This window comes from Melanotaenia boesemani, chromosome 20 (genome assembly GCF_017639745.1).
Source record: "Melanotaenia boesemani isolate fMelBoe1 chromosome 20, fMelBoe1.pri, whole genome shotgun sequence".
NCBI classification, from domain to species: domain Eukaryota; kingdom Metazoa; phylum Chordata; class Actinopteri; order Atheriniformes; family Melanotaeniidae; genus Melanotaenia; species Melanotaenia boesemani.
The window spans coordinates 3,689,537-3,707,894 of NC_055701.1; the positions used below are offsets into that span (position 1 = coordinate 3,689,537).

The 18,358-nt window shown below is 42.9% G+C and overlaps 1 protein-coding gene across 3 annotated transcripts in view; it reads left to right on the forward strand.

Annotated features, from left to right (window-relative positions):
- The window catches only part of LOC121630846 (peroxidasin), a 65,345-nt gene that overhangs the window by 5,804 nt on the left and 41,183 nt on the right, over positions 1–18,358 (forward strand). For 2 of the 3 annotated variants that reach the window (XR_006008606.1, XM_041971352.1), the window contains exons 2-4: positions 10,211–10,282; positions 12,853–12,924; positions 17,164–17,235. Coding sequence is in view for 2 of the 3 variants with exons in the window: in XM_041971352.1 (XP_041827286.1) it covers positions 10,211–10,282; positions 12,853–12,924; positions 17,164–17,235 (216 nt within the window). In the remaining variant the exon portion in view is untranslated. The remainder of the gene's footprint in view (positions 1–10,210; positions 10,283–12,852; positions 12,925–17,163; positions 17,236–18,358) is intronic. The other variant, XM_041971353.1, reaches the window with a different exon arrangement.

The window sequence follows — 18,358 nt, forward strand, 5'->3', positions numbered from 1 at the left end:
GTGTTGTAGTAGGAGACATCTAAAACCTGCAGGACAGCAGCTCATGAGGACCGGAGTTGGAGACCCCTGATTTAAAGTGTCTTTATGTGATTTTCGTCGTAGTTTCACTTCTCTTCCTCACAGCAGCTCAACCCCCATCCAGAAAACTCTGCTGCGTACATGCGCGTTGTTGTTTCAGGGGAGACAGGAAAGAAGCATGGAGCGCGCAGCTAGCTAGCTACCAAGCTGGTTTACCATCGTTAAGAGATGGAAGCTGAATGTAAGACGTCCATTTCTAGCAGTAATTCCCAGAAATGACGACAATGATAAGGAGACTGATTGTTCAGCTGTGCTTTTCCCCGATGAACATGAAGTTCTTCGTACACTGGAGCAGGAAACTCCTCCACCTGCTTCTCCTTTTCCAGCTGCTCTTATTATTACATAAGAGCTGATCTTAAAGCAGATATTTCAGTTTTATTCTGTTTGATGGTTGGTTGATACGACAGTTTAAGGTGCGCTCTCTTTCTGCTTGTGGGAGCAAGCGGCAAGCTCCGTCGGTAAAATGTGAAGCCTATGCGGAAGTACAAAAAATTGCAGTTCACACCTCATCCCAAATTTCCCTGAGGGCTCTCCGAAGGGATTAATAAAGTATAAAGTATTTCTATTCATCCACTAGGGGCTGGCTCCAAAACAGAGTTAATCCCCATAGACTCCCATGTTAAAAAGACCAACTTCACAGCAGAAATAAACATGTTGAAAGCCTGGTATAAAAATCCATTTTAGGATTAATAGGTCAAGTTTACCTTCATGAAAACTGTGAGGGGGGTGAACTTTTTTCTAACTCATCCTTTTGGATGTTATTTAATCTTGAAATTCGGCATAAATAGGGGTGTGTCCTTTTGATTGACAGGTATCCTATATCCTCAGCAAGAAGGGAGAATGTAGCACAACTGCCGACTAACAGCTTTAGCCTACCTTCATTAGCCGGTTAGCTCACGTTAGATCCAAGTTGGCTCTGTTAGCTCTTAGCGTGACGCCGCCAAGATGGCGATGGTAGGAACCGCCCAATGAGCTTCACTACGGGTGACGTCACGGAGGCTCCGTCCATCTTTTATATACAGTCTATGGATGGGAGTGTAGCTCACCTGTGTGTGCACGCGTCATGTACACACATGATGTGATGTAATTACATGTCAACATGAGAATAAGATAAATAAAAGCAGGCTGTTTAGTTTTTTTGGTTTAGTATTTTTAACACAATGTTGAGCACGCTGATGTGATGGAAACAGAAGTTGTCCTCCATTAACCAGTAGATGAGCCCTTTTTCTTCTTCTTTGTCTGTCTCGTCTTATCCTTCAGTAATTCTTGATGCAGCGCCTCCTCTGGCGAGGAGGGAAATACCACTGCCCTGGTCTCCTGCCATCGATGGTACGGTTCAGTTGGAGCTGGAGTGTGATGCTCATTCAATCTCTGGTGCGGAACAAAGAAGCTAAATCTGGTCCACTTAAAAACTGGGGGTCTGTGTTCACTTGTAATTGAATCCTGGTTCGGTTGACTCACAGTGTGAAAGCAAACGGACCATCCGGTGAACCAAAGAGATGAAGTCATGTATTATGCGACATACTTCAAAATGTCTGGCTGCCTCTCCTGCTGCTCATACTGGACAGATTGTGGTGAAACTGTATTAGGTTTTAACATCAAAGTAAAACCAGAAACTTCTATATTTATTGGTTCTCTGTTGTTTTCTTGCGGCGAACAAGCGGATTTCGGTCCTGGACAATCAGTGAGCTGGATTTTCTTTTTCTTTCTTGTTGGTCAGCGGTGATTTCAGAGAATATTGCCGCATAGTGAGCAGTTGTTACTGCATGACTTTGTTCAGGTGGTTTGGTTCATTTGAATAAAGAACAGCGTGTAAGCAAACTTAACCAAAAGAAGGTGCTAGATTTCTGGGAAGTGCCCACCCAATCGAAACGAGTCCCTCGGACTATGCTGCTGTGAAAGTGCCTGAAGTGTAAAAGCAATCTCGTACCATAACAGCGTCCAACAGAGCCGAGTCCCCTGTTGTGCCCAGTCTTGCGGACTATGAGGTGTGAATGCACCCCAAAAAGCTGAAGGAAGAAAAGGACCTGGACAAGAGTCACACTCTATGCAAGGTGTGTTACACTACACTAATATGAGAAACTTGGCTACTTAAGTATCAGCAGCCAAGTCGTCACTCAGGGAAAAGAAGCCTCAATAATAGGGCGGGCCGATTAATCGATAAAATCAATAAATCTAATTTTCTATTTTTGGCGATTTACCTTTATAAAAATCGGGATTCTTTTTTCCATAGTTAGTTAGCAGCAGACTTACCCCTCCCTCCACACCAGAACGGTGTTTGTTTGTCAGATTTTCAGTGAAGTGACCCTTCACTCACGCCTAGGATTTAGCTGTGCGTATAACTGCAGTGAGAAATGCTGCTCTCTACGAGATGCAGAAGTCAACTTTAGCCCACAAACTCTAGTTAAGAGACAACCTTCATCAGGGGAATTATTTCTGCAGGGGATCCTGTATGATAAGGATCCAGATGGAAAGAGATCATGGATGTAGTTGTGTCGCATATTTCTATGTAAGATATGAAGCCGTTTATATGGTGGAAAAGTTATGACATAATATGCTTCATTTTTGCTGGTATTCATTTATATAAATAAATAAATGTTTTTAATAAGTTTATTTATGTTGTAAAAAAAAAAAAATTGATTAAAATCGGAAATCGGATTCAGTTATAAAAAATCTGAGATTTTATTTTTAGGCCATATCGTCCAGCCCTACTCAATAATTGCTGTATATCACGTCACAGCCATCTGAACCATAATCAGCTTGTGATGTGGCTAAAGATTCCCACCCATTTTCTACGTGTCCTTTTTACAACAGTAGGTATCCTGGATGGCAGTTCAGATCCTGCGTAGAAGGACTTACTGCCTTCTGCTGCACCATGTTGTGCAGAGCAGACATCGTTGGTACGTCCCACCTGGCAGTGGGACGTAGTTTCTGCAGCGTATTTGAGCCGGCATTGTGAGGAGACCCAGCAGGAGGCCCTTTCTGTCGCTGCTGGTTCGGTTTAGTGTGTCAGAGCCCTAAAAAAAAAGCTGTTGTGGATAGAGATTTTCTCAAAAACCAATGAGCTCTTGAGTGCATGCCATCACTCGGTTGTCATTTGGAAATGTCACAGTTTAATGGGGCCTTGGGGGGAAATTTCCTCCATCGGTTGAAGTCTAAAAGCTAAATTGAAAATTGGACCTCAGTTAGAGGCTTTTAGCAGTGAAGTCTTCGCTTTGGCTTTTTAGCTTTTACTTAACCAGAAGCAGAGCTGCTGTCACACTGATCAATGCAGAGATTTTAGACTCACTGTGAGGCAGATTGTTAGCATTAGCTACTTAAATATTTCCTAGATTTTGGGTTTGTTCTGAGGTAGAATGCAGTGGTGCAAACAAAGCAGCTTTATTGGAAATCATGCATGTAATTTCTTTGTAAGCCGAGCTCAAAGCAGGCTGTAGGAGTGCATCTCTGGCTGTTCTTATCAGCTTGGCATGTTGAATTATGGGTCTACCTTCCTGTGTGGGTAATTGAGCCGGGGAGGCTGCTCATTTTCAGGCCTTTTGTTTAGGCCTGTCGGCCCCTCTGCAGGGTTGCTAGCGTTGTTGTTTGACTGTTCCCGCTGGCTCACTGCCATCAAACCACATCAATGGGTGTTAACAGACTTACTTGATAAGTCCTGGAATAAATGTCATGAAATAGTCTGAAACTTTTTCTAACAACATTACAGCTGTTTCTGGTCACTTAATGAGCTTTTTGCTGAGTGATTCTAAGGTCCTTTGTTTATGTTCTCATAGTTTATCTTGGGTTTTACCAACTGTGGGTTGACTCATTCTCCCTCTGATTTTCTTCTGCTCCAAAACGACCACAAAGAGAGACCTCCATGCTGCTCTGACGAAGTGCAGCCTTTACTCATTATTTCTCTCTTATTTTGATTCATCATTCACTTTTGAATGACAGTCTCATTACCCTGAGTAACGACTGGAGTCTCTTTGCATGAAAAACTAATGGACAGTGTCAGGTTTTGGCACAAACATCTCCCCAAGACAAAAGACTGCCATGATCTAACGCCAGTTTTCAGTCTCGCCCAGAGGAGCTGATGTCATTAACAATTCCAGGACATTCTGGTCAGCTGAGCCTTTCCTCCCCTCCGTTCGACAGCTGAGCTGATGCTTTCAGCATGGGTATCTCTCTGCCTGACCTTATTTAGCTTTCTCCACCATGGAACACAGTCATGTCGGCCATGAAAATGAGCCAAAATACCAACCAGGACGACTCGGGTCCAGTTAACAGCTTGGAGTCTGAATGAGTCTTTACAGGCTGTTTGGAGGCTTTCCTCTGCAGAAATCACATTTTCTTTTGTACGTGCACCTCCAGATGGGTGCTGCTTGAAGCGGCATGTAGCTCTGCCTTCCCTTCACACCTACAGGCAGGTGAGCAGTCCATCCTGCCTCGGCATGTCAGGACAGCACGCTCTGAACCCCGAGCCTGCAGAGAAAGGTTTTCCTGAGGGTACCATACTTCCATAGAAGACCCAGATGTCTTGTTTCCTTATCTCTGACCACCTCAGCAGGCCTGAGGCCTGCACGATGAAGTGTGATTAGGGTCGAGGATGTTTCCTGCAGCTTATGTTTGTCTGATTTTCTGTTAGTAACATAACTCAAAAAGTTATGGATGGATTTTGGTTAGATTTTCAGGAAATGTCAGAAATGAAATAAGAAACAAGTCGTTAGATTTTTTTGGGGTGATCTGGATCGCCACCTGGATCCAAGAATTTTTTAAAGGTCCCATATTATACACTTTATTCCCAATCTGAGACCATTCATTAATATCTAAATGAAATATTTCCGCCATGGTATGGACAAATCGACCCTCAGTTTGAGTGCAGCGGCTTCTCTTCACCTCCCTCTTTTTAGCAGCTTCAGAAATGTGCCGTTTATGGTGGGCGGAACCCTGGTGGAGCAGCTCAGCTGTTGGCTCCGCCCATCGCATCGCCCGTCATGAGGTGATTGAAAGGTTAATATATTTTCAAGCTATCAGACTAATAAGGCCGAAACGATAAAATAACTGCCAGCTCTTACCTCTCCAGCTGTGTCACGGACAGTTGGTATTGAACCTGGCTTCAGCTTCAAACGGTTGGCGAAGCCTGCTTTCCATGCCCCCATGTTGTGGAAACAGTCCTCTTTGAAATGCTGGCCACAGACATGCAAAACCTTTGGAAGTTTTCCGGGTACATTTCCTCCAAAAATAAAATTAATCCACTCAGTCCTCGTGGGTTCAGTGGATGGAAGTAAAAAAACGTTTTCGTGTTCATTTATGCAGCCACAAACAGAACAGTGCTTCTGTCGCTTAGCCATGTCCGCTAACGAGGGTTGCCGAAGAGGGAAAAACACTGGGCGCTAGGTGATTTTTAGAGGGCGGGCTTTGAGAGCCGGTAGACGGGTCCATCGCTCTGTGGGGAGTGGTTATTGTCCCTTATGACGTCATAACGTACACGCTTTCAAACAAGCTCATTTCAGCGCTTACTTCCCTAGAGGTGGAGCAGGGGGGAGAGAGAGCGCCTGAAAGAGTTTCACACTTACGGGTCTCCTACACATGCGGGGGGACCAGTATGACTGTTCCAAAACCATTAAAAAGTGAATTTTGCATAATATGGGACCTTTAAAGGATTCTTTACTTTGGGGAGGTAGGGATAATTTTGCCATTAGAGCTTCTAACTCCAAAATAACGCCCAGAATCACAGGAGAAAAAAAACTGTGTTCTCAGGGCTTCTAGTTTCCACTGATCACTGAGAGGTTCAGTGTGAGAGCATTTGTGTTGGGATATTAATTCTGCACTGTGAAGGCACGAGTGCTTTCCATAAATTCATAGTTCTGCCATGTGCGACCATTATTAATAACCTCATTATTTCAGATGCAACCCTAGTGGAGCTAAACGGAGTTGGGAACAAGTCAAGAACAAGGACAGAAACATACTTCAAAGTGCTCAGTGACAAGGCTTCATTTCTTCATCAAAGGATGCGTCTTTCCTTAAAAATTCTCTTATAATCCTCCTCTCACAATCTTCCTCTCACAATCCTCCTGTAACAATCCTCCTCTCACAATCCTCCTGTAACAATCCTCCTCTCACAATCCGCGGACCAACGTAGGATCTTCTAAAAATGGGCGGGACAATTTCCAAGACAACTGATTGGTCAGGAGGCGGTGCTTTTATACTCATTTTTATACTCATCTTTTGTTCAGAATGTAACCTGCTCTGGAGCAGGTTAGCCTTTCAGCGTTACCATGGTGATTTAAACGGTAAGAGCTGAACCAGCTTCACACCCAGAGTTAACCCTGAAGTTACCTGTATAAGAGCAAATCCAGCTTCGTCTACAGGCCTCAGGTGGACTGTTGAGACAATGCTCCAGTCATTTTAAGTAACAGACACCAGGACTTGTGTTTATGTTACTATACTGGACATGTTGAATATGTTGTGTGCAAACTAAACTAGCAGGGAAACTGTGCCACGGCATCAGGAGGAGGTAACTCAGACTCATCTAGGTAGCGTAAAGGTCTGCAGGAGATTCAGTTGTTGTATCTCCTGCATGATCCATGAGCTTCCCCGCGATGTTGACATGTTTTTACTTTTTGTTTGCCCACATTTTTACATAAATATAAGAAATGCGTCAGACTGTATTTAATTTGTAAGTTTTCTGTCCTTGTTGGCCATGCAGGATGATGTAAATATTACTACAGTCTGTCATTAAATTAAAAAAAAGCAGATTTTTAAATAACCTGGTAGCTGAGGGGTTGGATTACTGACCTTATTTTGAGGCAACAACGGACTGTTTTCTACAGAAAGACTGATCTCAGGGCTGTCATCACCCTGATGTCCTGACAGTTTTGCATGATAAGTGAAGTGTGTTTATGTCTCTGAGATTATTTACTTTGTAAGGTCATTGGTTTACAAGAATGCAGGGAGGCAGCCTGAGAGCCTCCGGAGGGAGTTCAGCTCTTTGGAGGAGGGGTGATGAAGTTCTCGTAGTTTAGGGGAAACAATTTCCATAAAAGTTGGTGAAATTTCTAAAATCTAATAAAAACTTAAATCTGTGTTAATTTCATCCAAACATTTATTTTACAGGTGAAGATGAAGCAAAACCACATTTACTGACCAGGCTTAGTTTATGAAAACATAAAGAATGTTTCAGACATGTTGGCCGTTTTTATGACTGGTCTTTTTAATAAATCAAAGTCACTGTTTTAGTTTTCCAGAAGAATCTGGGTCTGTTGCTGCTGAGGATTTCAGCTGTTCAGCGGTCAGTGAGGATGTCTGATTCTCTGTGTACAGATGTGGACAGCAAACAGGACAGTCACCCAGAATGAGGTCTGACATCTGCGGACCTCCTGGGTAGCCCACGTCTCCAAAATCCCAACGTCCACCTCTGTGTTCGTGGTGCCTTCACACAGATGAAGTCATCCATGCCACAGACACTGATGCAACGCCTGCACTGTGTCCTCATCTTTGCAAGTAGAAGCAAACGCCTGTTTTTCCCAAAAGCAGCTGAAATGAGGACTTGTCTGTCCACAGGACACGTGTCCACTGTCTGTCTTTCCATGAGTTGGTGTCCAGAGATTAGCTCTGTTTCTTCAGAGTTCATATCTGCCGTCCTCCTCGTGTAATCCAGGTCCAGGTTCAGGTTCTGGATCCAGTGGTGGATTTCGTTAATGAAAATGGTTCTCCTGGTCCTCCTGAGTCCATGTGTCTTATCATGGTGTGATGATAGTTTCTCCTGCAGTGGTACCTGAAAGCTGGAAGGTCCCGACCATCGAACAGGGGTTTCTGGCCTTTTCTCCAGCCTCCCTGAATCTTTTCCCAACATTTTGCTCTGTAGACGGAAAGATTAAAGTTCTTTATAATCTGTCATTGAGAAATATTTGTAACTTATTGATGATTTTCTGATGAATTTTGGACCAAAGCATCGAGCCATGACTCATCCATGGGCTGAGCAGTTTGGCAAAATGTTAATGTCACGGTTTTTTTAAGAATCATATTGGTTCTACGGTGTTTGACAGTATTCGTTTTTCTTACCAACATTATCTTCTAATAAGAAAATAATTACTGCACTTGAGTGGCTTCAAATAGCACATTTTACTGTCATGAGGAGTGTATCATGTTGTGTTTTTACATGATACGGGACATGTCTACGGTCCGATAGGACAGACTGGGATCGTCTTGAAGCCGTCTTTCTCTACGGTATTTATAGAAACCATATCCTTGACGAGGTGGAATGTGATTGCGTTATCTCGTCCCACTGCTTGCTTTTTTTCTCATATAAAGTCCTTTTAGCAATCGCATCCTGAATGGACTGACTGCTACTAGCAGAGTTAGCTGTGGATGTGGTGGGTGCTGATCTTAGTATAATTCTTGGTACTCTAAAACGTGTTTACGGCTAAGGTTGTGAAGCAGGTTGCTAGCATTACCACCGCCGGCTACTACTTTTGTTCGACAGATAGTTCTTTTGTCCATGTCCGAACTTTTAAAACCGAAGAACTTCCAAAATACAGATGTGACTCTTTTTGAAATTAGTTCCTCTGAGTCAACGTGTGCTTCACCTTGAGAGCTCTCGCCGGCAGCCATTCTCTGTTAAAAACTTTCCGTTTCACATGCTGTAGTGTTTTTGTGCAGCAGTAAAATCGGTCCCTGCTGAAACACTTTCCCACGGAGCACGTTCCGGATGATGTTCGGGCTATTCATCGAGATAGCGGTACACGAAAAATTTATATCATAACTAAAATAAGCTCTGGTTATCAGTGTGTACCTGAGAAGCCTAACTCATCTTTGTTTGAAAGACAAAACCTTTGCTTTTATACCCTATCCTGACACCCTCACCAGTTACCAGTTAATCTACTAGTTGGAGAATTTTCCAGAACGATGCTACTGGATATTCTGGAAACTTCTCTTTACTGACCGTGAGAACAACTTTTAAGGTGCTGGACGGACATAAAAAAAGATGTAAATCTGTTAGAGGGGTGAACTTGTGGGATAAATGGGATTTTCTTTCTAAATTGAAAACAGTATTAAAAAATCTGATGGAAAACAAATACAAAAATTAAGTATGATGATTATTTTATTGTTTAGGAAATACAAATTTTATCTTGGAAAACACGTTTGTCCATAAATTTAGTTTCTTTTCATTTTTGCTTTGTTAAAATCAGTGAAGTTTTGCTGTTTGGGTTATTAGCATGTAAAGGAGTGTGGGTGTAATGAGCTCTGGCTTCGGTCAGTGCTTTGTTACTTCATACTGAAGATTTCTGCAGTATTTTCTGGGCCAGAGGTGGACCTGACACGGGAAGCCTTTTCACACGGGCCACATGTGGAGGTGACGTGACTGAGGCCACGTGGTGGTGATGTGGTTGAGTTTTGGCAGCTAAGCACACATTTAGTCAACGCAGTAAGTCGGGCCGCATTTGGGCCGAACATGTTTCGCTATCTGAGACAGAAGAGCCTTAAAATCGGTGTAACACGGGTTCTGTTTCTATTCTTGGTCAACATTCATGCTGCTGAATGAACCAGAAAAGATCCTGAACTTTAGGGTGACAGAAATGTCAAGAGCAGCTGTTTCCAGATATGAGCAGCAGGTTTCACTTTATCCTGTAAAAACAAACTTAGTGGGATCAGATTACTGAAAGTTCCTGAAACGTAGCATCACCGTTCAGACAGAATGGTCTGAGTTCATGTTCTGATATTAAACTGGTCCCAGCTTTGTTCCACCCTCGCGTGTTTGTTAGCATCAGTTTCAGCTCGTCACGTTAATAACACGTTGAGTCATCTGTTGTTGGACCTGGAGTGATTAGCGTGTTGTTGAGGTTTATTGTTGTCTTTACGCAGCCTCTTTAAATGAGAAAGAAACTGGAGACGGACTCAGAAACCTGCTGACTGCTCAAAACAACCCTCTGCTTGTTATCTTTGGGGCAAATGTTATTTAAATCTGCCCTCGTGGTTAAAGCTCGACAAAGGCATTCTTGTGAGATGAGAATCGTGTCCAATTATCCTTCAGGATTGTTTTGTGGTGACTCATGCAGATTTGAATCACCTGCTTTCTGCACATTATAAAGATTAGAGTGATTGAATGATGCTCTGCTGCGTGTTAACACGTCTCCCTGCTGTTTTACAGAGACCTGAGATTCAACAAAATCAAGGATTTACATCCGGGATCCTTCAGGCGACTGAGGAACCTCAACACGCTGTAAGTCTGACCGCATCATTCTGTCTCCGTCCTGCTTTGTTTCACACCTGTGGGTCGACTCAGAAAGTTTGAGGAATTATTTGTTTCACCTCCATCTGCAGAGCTGTTAGTTTAACTAACTCAGCATGAACTGGTTAAATCACTTCAACTGTGAACTTGTAATTGATAAAACGTGTGTGCACGAGTCAGCTGACGTATCGCTGCCTTTTCAGTGTCTCCACACGGTTCAGGTGAACGCCGCAATAAAACAAACACACCTCATTCAGATTTGTGCAAACATTATTCAGATTTTGTTCCTGATCTTTATGCTGTACAGAGAAGGAAAAATACATTTACACATCTGTTCATGCATCACCAGCAGGAAGTTTAAAGTTTTCCACACATTACTTCTTTTAAATAAAGCTTCATCAGTCTAGTATTCTAATTATTATATGTATTCACACCAACAAGAACACACAACCATCGCTAGGGTTTACAGAGAATTGTCGAAAAAGAGAAAATATTCAGTTAGCAGAGGAGAATGGGCAGACTGGTTGGAGATGATAGAAAGGCAACAGGAAGTCAGACCAGCACTGGTACCAACCAAGATCTGCAGAAAAGCATCTCTGAACACACAACATGTCCAGCCCTGAAGCAGATGGTCTACAGCAGCAGAAGACACACCGGGTGCCTCCTGCCAGCTAAGAACAGGAAACTGAGGCTACAATTCACACACACTCACCAACACTGGACAATAGAAGATGGAGAAACGTTGCTGGTCTGATGAGTCTCTGTTTCAGCTCCACATTCAGATGCTCGGCTCAGAATTTGCTGGAAACATCATGAAAACATGGATCCATCCTGCCTTGGATCAACGCTTCAGGCTGCTGCTGGTGTAATGGTGGGGGGGAGATTTTCTTGGCCCACTTTGTGCCTCTTAGTACCAACGTGGCCTGGTTTAACCAGTACAGTCTACCTGAGTATTGTTGCTGACCATGTCCATCCTTTATGACCACAGTGGAGCATCTTCTGATGCTACTTCCAGCAGGATAATGCACCATGTCACAAAGCTCAGATCATCTCCACCTGCTTTCTAGAACATGACGATGAGTTCACTGGACTCCAACGACCTCCACAGCCACCAGATCTCAGTCCAGTAGAGCAGCTTTGGGATGTGGTGGAACGGGAGATTCTCATCATGGATGCAGCCGACAAACCTGCAGCAACTGTGTGATGCTGTCATGTAAATATGGAGAAAACCTCTAAGGAAGGTTTCCACCACCTGCTTCATTCTATGACACCAAGAATCAAGTCATCTACACCATATGAACATTACTCAATGCTGCCATGTGATTGGCTGATTATATATTTGTGTTAACAAGCAGCTGCACAGGTAGAGCTGATGAAGTTGACGGTGAGTGTAGGTCAAAGTATTGTTGTGCCTGTGGAGGAAGTTATTTCCTTTTACAGAGCAACAGCTTTCATGCATCATCACTGTGGCATGGACCCTGCAGGACAGCATCAAGACCAATGTAGAAAAATATTTCAAATATAGGCACTTTATCACAAAACAACTCGTTAGAAAATATAAAAAACTGATCTGAGTCACTGCAACAGGCAGAATTATTACTCTTACATTCATTATGCTGCACCACAGTGGCCACGTTTACATGAGTTTTAATTTCTCTTTAATTCAGAATAAAAATTAAATCCTCTTTAAAAATATTTAAAATGTCCTTGAAAATGGCAAATTCTGAATTAAACTCCGTACTGAATAATTCCTCCATCATGTAAACGTTCATTCCACTTTAAATTAATTCCGGTTGTTTTGAGCATGCTCGTTCCCTCGTCCTGTCGCCATGACGATACGGTACTCTACCTCCCTTCTTCTCCTCCGCTGACCAACGTGAAGCAGTCTGTTGGTGTCGAGCTGCTGCTTCTGAACTAAAATTAAAATGGTTCTTATTATGTGGTCTTTGTTTTCTCCCGGTAGACGTAAATTCGTCACATCCGCCCGCGTCCAGTCAGAACCCCTCCCAACCCCCAGATCTAAAGCATAATTTAAGAAAGGAGATTAAACGTGTTTTCCATGAAAACCTTAATTTGGAATGAGTGTTTCCATGTAAATGCGAAGGAGAATACTTTAATTCCAAAATATTTAATTCTGAATTAAAAACCTGATGTAACCGTGGCCAGTGTCTCATAGCAGGGACGGTTTTTATGAGGTGAATCTGAGATGCTTCTCATGAAGAACAGCTTTGATGTGGTCACTCTGTGGATAATCATGTCTCTACTCAAACGGGTCGGAGAACTTCCCAGCAGACGTGGTGCTTCAGATTTAGTTTCAAAGTGCAGAGAAGTCTTTTAATGCAGGAGGAAAGCCGGCTTTTTGCCATTCTCCAGCCAGCTGCGCGTCTGTTAAAGGATGTGTTGTGATTCCTTAACGCCTCTTCTGTTTCAGACTGAACAATAACACGTCCTGATGTCTATCAGACTTACACCACAGGAGCATGTCCACCACTAATGCTGTGCAAACATATTTTCCCTGCAGCTAAATCTCTGTACATAACTGGCTTCCTTCTCCTTCACAGCCTCCTCAACAACAATCGTATACAAAGGATCCCCAGAGGAGCTTTTGAAGACCTGGAAAACCTCAAATATCTGTAAGTTGCTCCCATGTTTTCTTCTTTCTCAGTTTAAGAGGTGCATCAGTAAAAAGGCGGCTGTGGCGTGAGGTTTTTTTTTTTTTTTTTTGGTGAGGAAACGTGCTGGAACATGATGGTTCATCAGTCAGAACAGTCGGCCATGATGGTGTCGGACATGCTGCAGTGTACGTGTTGAAGTGTCTCATGTCGTCTGATCCTCTGTTATGTGTCTGGAAGTGGCCTGCAGGCAGACGGCAGAACTGAGCTGGTTTTAAGGCATGTGGAGCCTCGGGGAGGGGGGATTGCTGTGTTAGGGGCCGTCCCCACGACGCAAGATTGCAGTAAAAACGCAAAAGTATTTTAGCAAACCACCGTTTCATCCACACGAAGCAGGGATCAGCCTCCATGACACCGACCATGTCTGAAGCAGGTACCAAAGTGGATCGGTTTGAGTCCGCTACCGTCTGCGGTACTGTGTGGACTGCGAAACCGCACAGCTCGAGGATATGACGTCAATGTGATGAACGCGCGCAGATGCCTAATCCACCCTTCCTCAAGTTTTTTATATTTTTATATATAGTCAAGCTCAACTTCTTTATTAGTCCAAATAAATGTTTCTCCTTTGCTTCGCAGTGAATCCTCAGCCATCTTCTCTTCTCAGCTTCCGATGTGATCTTCCTGCTACACGCAGTGAGCCTTTATCGGCACATGCATTGTTTTGCTCCAGCTTTGGAGTGTTACTCTTCAGCACCACCCGCAGCCTGTAGTGTGTACTACAGCGGTGTCGTGGGGATGTTAAAGCCTTTCTACTAGTTTTTGCCGTTTTCACAACGTTTTCACAACGTTTTCACACCTGAGCCGGCTTCGGTGCCATTTGGACATAGCCTAAGTCACTTACCTGATGGTGCTGCTGACGTCAGCCGGGGGAAGAACAGTCTGCACCGTCCTCCTTCATTAGGACTCGCATACACGTTCGGGGAGGCATTTTGGACATTTTGAGGCCAAACTTGTTGAAAATGATTAAACCCTATTAGCTGTTTTGATCGGATCGGTTGGCTGTTTACACCCAGTCTAGATGGTTGTTATGTAACTGGCCAGATAACATCTTGGATAAACATGCATGCGTCATATAAGGTTAAAATAAATTATCATTGTTTCCTGTTGTCACACATCAGGCCAGGTCCTTTTAACCTGATTTTCATTTCATTTCACACGTTAACCAGCACCTGGTAGCTTTGTGTCCGCCCGCTATTGTTGCAATTGCACCTAAACACAAATTTTGTACATCCTTGTAGTTTTGTCCAATCAAAGCAACTTTAAAGACGCATCGTGTAGCTTTCCGCCCTGAAAATTGTTGAGAGGAAATTAGTTGGCACAAAAACTTTGCTTTAAAATGACAAAGCTGGGACCAAAATGCCTGTTAAACATTTTAATCTTGGTTACAGTTAATAGTAAAAAGAAGGAGTAATACTTTTTAAGCAGAACACGGCCTCCGCTGATATTTATGAGGTACACTAGCTCTATCTCGCTGTAGCTCTTTCAGCTACAGCGAGATCCTTCAGCTCTGGTCCACCGACGACAGCTGCCCTTCAGGTTTTAGTTGTTTTCCTGATTCAGCACCTGATTGAAATGAAGCAACTTTTCTCAGCACCTCGTTCCCAGGTGAGTGGAAGCAGCGAAACAGCTCAGAGCTGCCGTGGCCCTGAAGGGCCCACAGTGTCTGACATGGACAGTTTCTATGAGGTGTACTCCCTCTTTGTCCTGAAACACTGGCATTCCTCACACCCCCCCATTTGTAATTAAATGCTGCAGCTTTTCAGCAACTATTTTAATTAGAGAGCCCCCCCCTCAGGTAAAAGCACACCTTTGTGATTATGTTAAACTGACCCCCCTCCCCCTTCCTGCTGACTCAGTGTGGTACAGTTCAGGGTTAGATTGCACCCCCCCCCCCCCCCCCCCCCCCGTCTCTACAACAGCCCCCTCCCCCACGCAAGCAGCTCCATAAACCAGTCAGGCCGAGGTCAGCGCTCCTCGTCGTGGGAATCCGTCACAGTTCGTGCAACCGTTCGTTTTTACGACCACGTCGACATATTTCCATCCATCAAAGTCTGTGTCCATAAATAAGTTTTCATCATTATCTGATGGTTTAATCAGAAAATTTGAAGAGTGGAAATCGGTTTATTTTTAGATTAACAGTCGGTAGAATTATTCATGCAGTTTGATGAGTTTTACAACAAACTGGGTCTTCACTGGAAATGAGAATAAGTCTGGGCCAAAAAATAATATCTTAATATTTTTATACTGAATCGCAAAAAGCGATATATATTTTATATTTTCTACTAATATTTGTTTACAACTAGGAGTGTCACCATTATAGATTTTCTTAGAATGATTATTGTCAAAGAAATATGCGTTAATTCATTTTCCATGACTGCTTCTTATAGGTCTTTACGTTATTTACGACCACCAAAACCACGTTATCCTCCTTATTTCTGAAGTTTCTGACAGTTTTCCAGCCGTACATGTCGAGGATGCTGCAGGATGATCAACACTCCTTACCAGTGAACTGTACTGGGATTTATTCGTACTTATACTGGTACTTGGTGTCAGCATGTACTCAAAAGTTAGAAAAAATGCGATATGGGTGCATACCTAGTTGTAAATGTGATAAAGAGGCAGATGTAAGATATTTTTTCTTATTTCTGTTGATCTAATTTTGGGTTATTGCTGGTTGGAATACACGGAGATTAAAACTGAATTATCTCACTTTTTAGTGGGATATATATTTTGTCTTTTGCACTTTGTTGTAGCTTTTAGTTTAAATTATCTTCATTTTAATTTTTTACTCCTCTGATGTCTTAGACTCAGATGGGTATCAGAACTGAGAGGGAAGCATCATAAAGATGTTTAACTTTCCATACGCTGGGGCCGTTGTGTGGAGATCTGAATCTCTCATCATGTTTCTTTGTGCCGGTGGTGGTTGGGGATGAAAGGGCAGACAGCTGGAAGCCATTGCTTTTTTACTACGGCATCACTTTGACATATAACGGAGAGAAAACATGCAGATGACAAGCTGTTGATTCTGTTCCTCCTTTATTATTCCAGTCTGTTTGACGTTACAGTGTGGAAGTTAATGAAAAGTGGAGACACATGGGGAAATATTTCCTGTTGAAGATGACTGACCATTATTTCATTCACACGCCGTCCTTACTATCTCTGATCATTTAATGTGATTATACGATGTGTTATAAGGACTTAACTGCTTGTAATTTACAGGACTGTGCAAAAGTCTAAAGCATTTTTCTTCATTTCTTTATATACTGCCAGAAAATTAGGAAATAGATGCACTGAATAAATGATACTTGTAGTTATAAATGTAAATCCAGTAATTCTTCGTCCCAGTCTGATGCCTCTTAGAGAAGTCATTTCTTCCAGTTCTTGTGTCATGTGACATACCTCAGGCTTTTATCCGTTTCCCTTCCTTAAAAATGGCTGCTTGACAGCCACGTTTCCATGGAGACATGGCTGTGTCTGAATGTGCACCCTACTCCCTACATAGTGCCCTATATAGGGGTCACGCCATTTTGTAGGTGTGTCCGAATGTCCAGAGAGTAAAAAGTAGGGCACTCAAAATTACCCACAATGCATTGCGGGCAGAAGCAAAACATGGCGCAAGGAGGTGAAAAAACATTTTTTATTGAATAGATATGCAACAAAGAATAAAATACAACATAAGGAGTAGAAATAAAAATATTTACATACAACTTTGGGTTGGATTTAGAATGACATCTTGATGCGCATTGTGGTTGCCGTGGTGACGGTTGGAAGTTACCAGGCTGTTTTTCACAGATGAAATTAAAGAAATGGGAACAAACGATGCGTCTCTGTGACAACTTGCTGGTAAAAACGAGCCTAAAGATGCAGTTTAAAGCTGGTTCTGTGCTGAATTGTTGACACAGAGCTTGGGTACAAGAACTGGACTGAAAATGAGGGAAACAGCAGGAAACGTCTAAAGCAGAAACTTTAAAAAGATTTTCAGAAAGCTGGGGAACTGTTGCTAAAGTCCATTTTCAGAGATTAAAACGTCTGGCTGCTGGAGAGAGAAATGTAAAGACATGAGTTCTGGTTTTAGACGTTTGCACCGTGCTGTAATCCGGTAGTTGTATACAATGATCAGCCAGCAATACAACCAGGCAGACTTGAGATGATCCCGTGTGAGTGTGTGTTACTAATGTTACTGATTATCTCTCCTTTCAGCTATTTGTACAAGAATGAAATCCAATCAATTGACAGACAAGCATTTAAGGGGCTTGTCTCTCTTGAGCAACTGTAAGTGACCTACTTCCTCATTCATCTTTTCCTTCTACTTGCTGTATTCTTCTCCTCCTCCCACCTACTTCTCCTTGTTTGTAAACACCTCCCCCACCCTCCTTCTGTGAACGAGTCATGAAGGCTTGCAAGGTCTACATGCTTATAAATCATATGAAGCACCGTTTAAAGCATGTTCTCTTGACTCGACTGTATCGGCCTTCCAGAGGTGTCATGTCCCCGTCCCTGTGTGCGACGCCCGTTCTTCTTACCCTTTTTCTGCCTCCACCATGCATGCCATGTGTGCACCCACCCCTGTGTGCTGCACTGACCCCCTCTGACCCCTCTGCATGAGTCGCATGGTCAGGAAGACGGATGTGCGTCCCCCCCCCTTCCTTGTGAAGCTTGTTGTGCTGGAGTCAGGGCTGCTGCTGTAGAGCAAAGCTTGACCTGCATCTGTCCTGCTGCTGCAGAATCCCCCCTATGCTCTGATTTGCAGTGATGTTGTTTATCATGCATAATATGTGTTTAGTCTGTGTGTTCAAATCGAGTCCTGACGCTCATAAACCGTCTGTCTGCAGTGTCTGATATTAATCCATGAAAAACACAACACTGACTGACTGATTGTAAAAATGTCTTTATTATTGAATGTTGATATGATTAGGAGACTTTGTGTGGAAATATGTGCAATTAACTCCCATTTCTTGACCAAAATAAGCTTTTTCTAATATTGGAGCAGGTCCTACTTTAATCAAGCTCTTTTAACAGACAAATGTCACAATCATGGAATGAATGTGATTTTAACCGCTGAGCAGCTGTTTTGAATTTCGTGTTTTATACTTGGGTGACACAATATCACAGTAAATGTACTAAAACAGATGCTAAAGCCTCCAGCGTCTTGCTTCTGTTGGGTGAATAAAGAGGAGACCCATGGCCTCGGCCTCCTGTGTGCCCTAACAGTCTTACCTGCTGCTGATTTATCACCACACCTGTGATTTGTCAGTAAGAAAGCTGCATGGCTAGATTGAATCTGAGAAACTATTTCTCTATCACTTTTACTGCAGTGAAGATGATAGCTTAGTGCTCTACTTCACAGTTGTAGAAACAATCAGTTATGAGTATTTCTGAAGAAAAACCAGTGTGG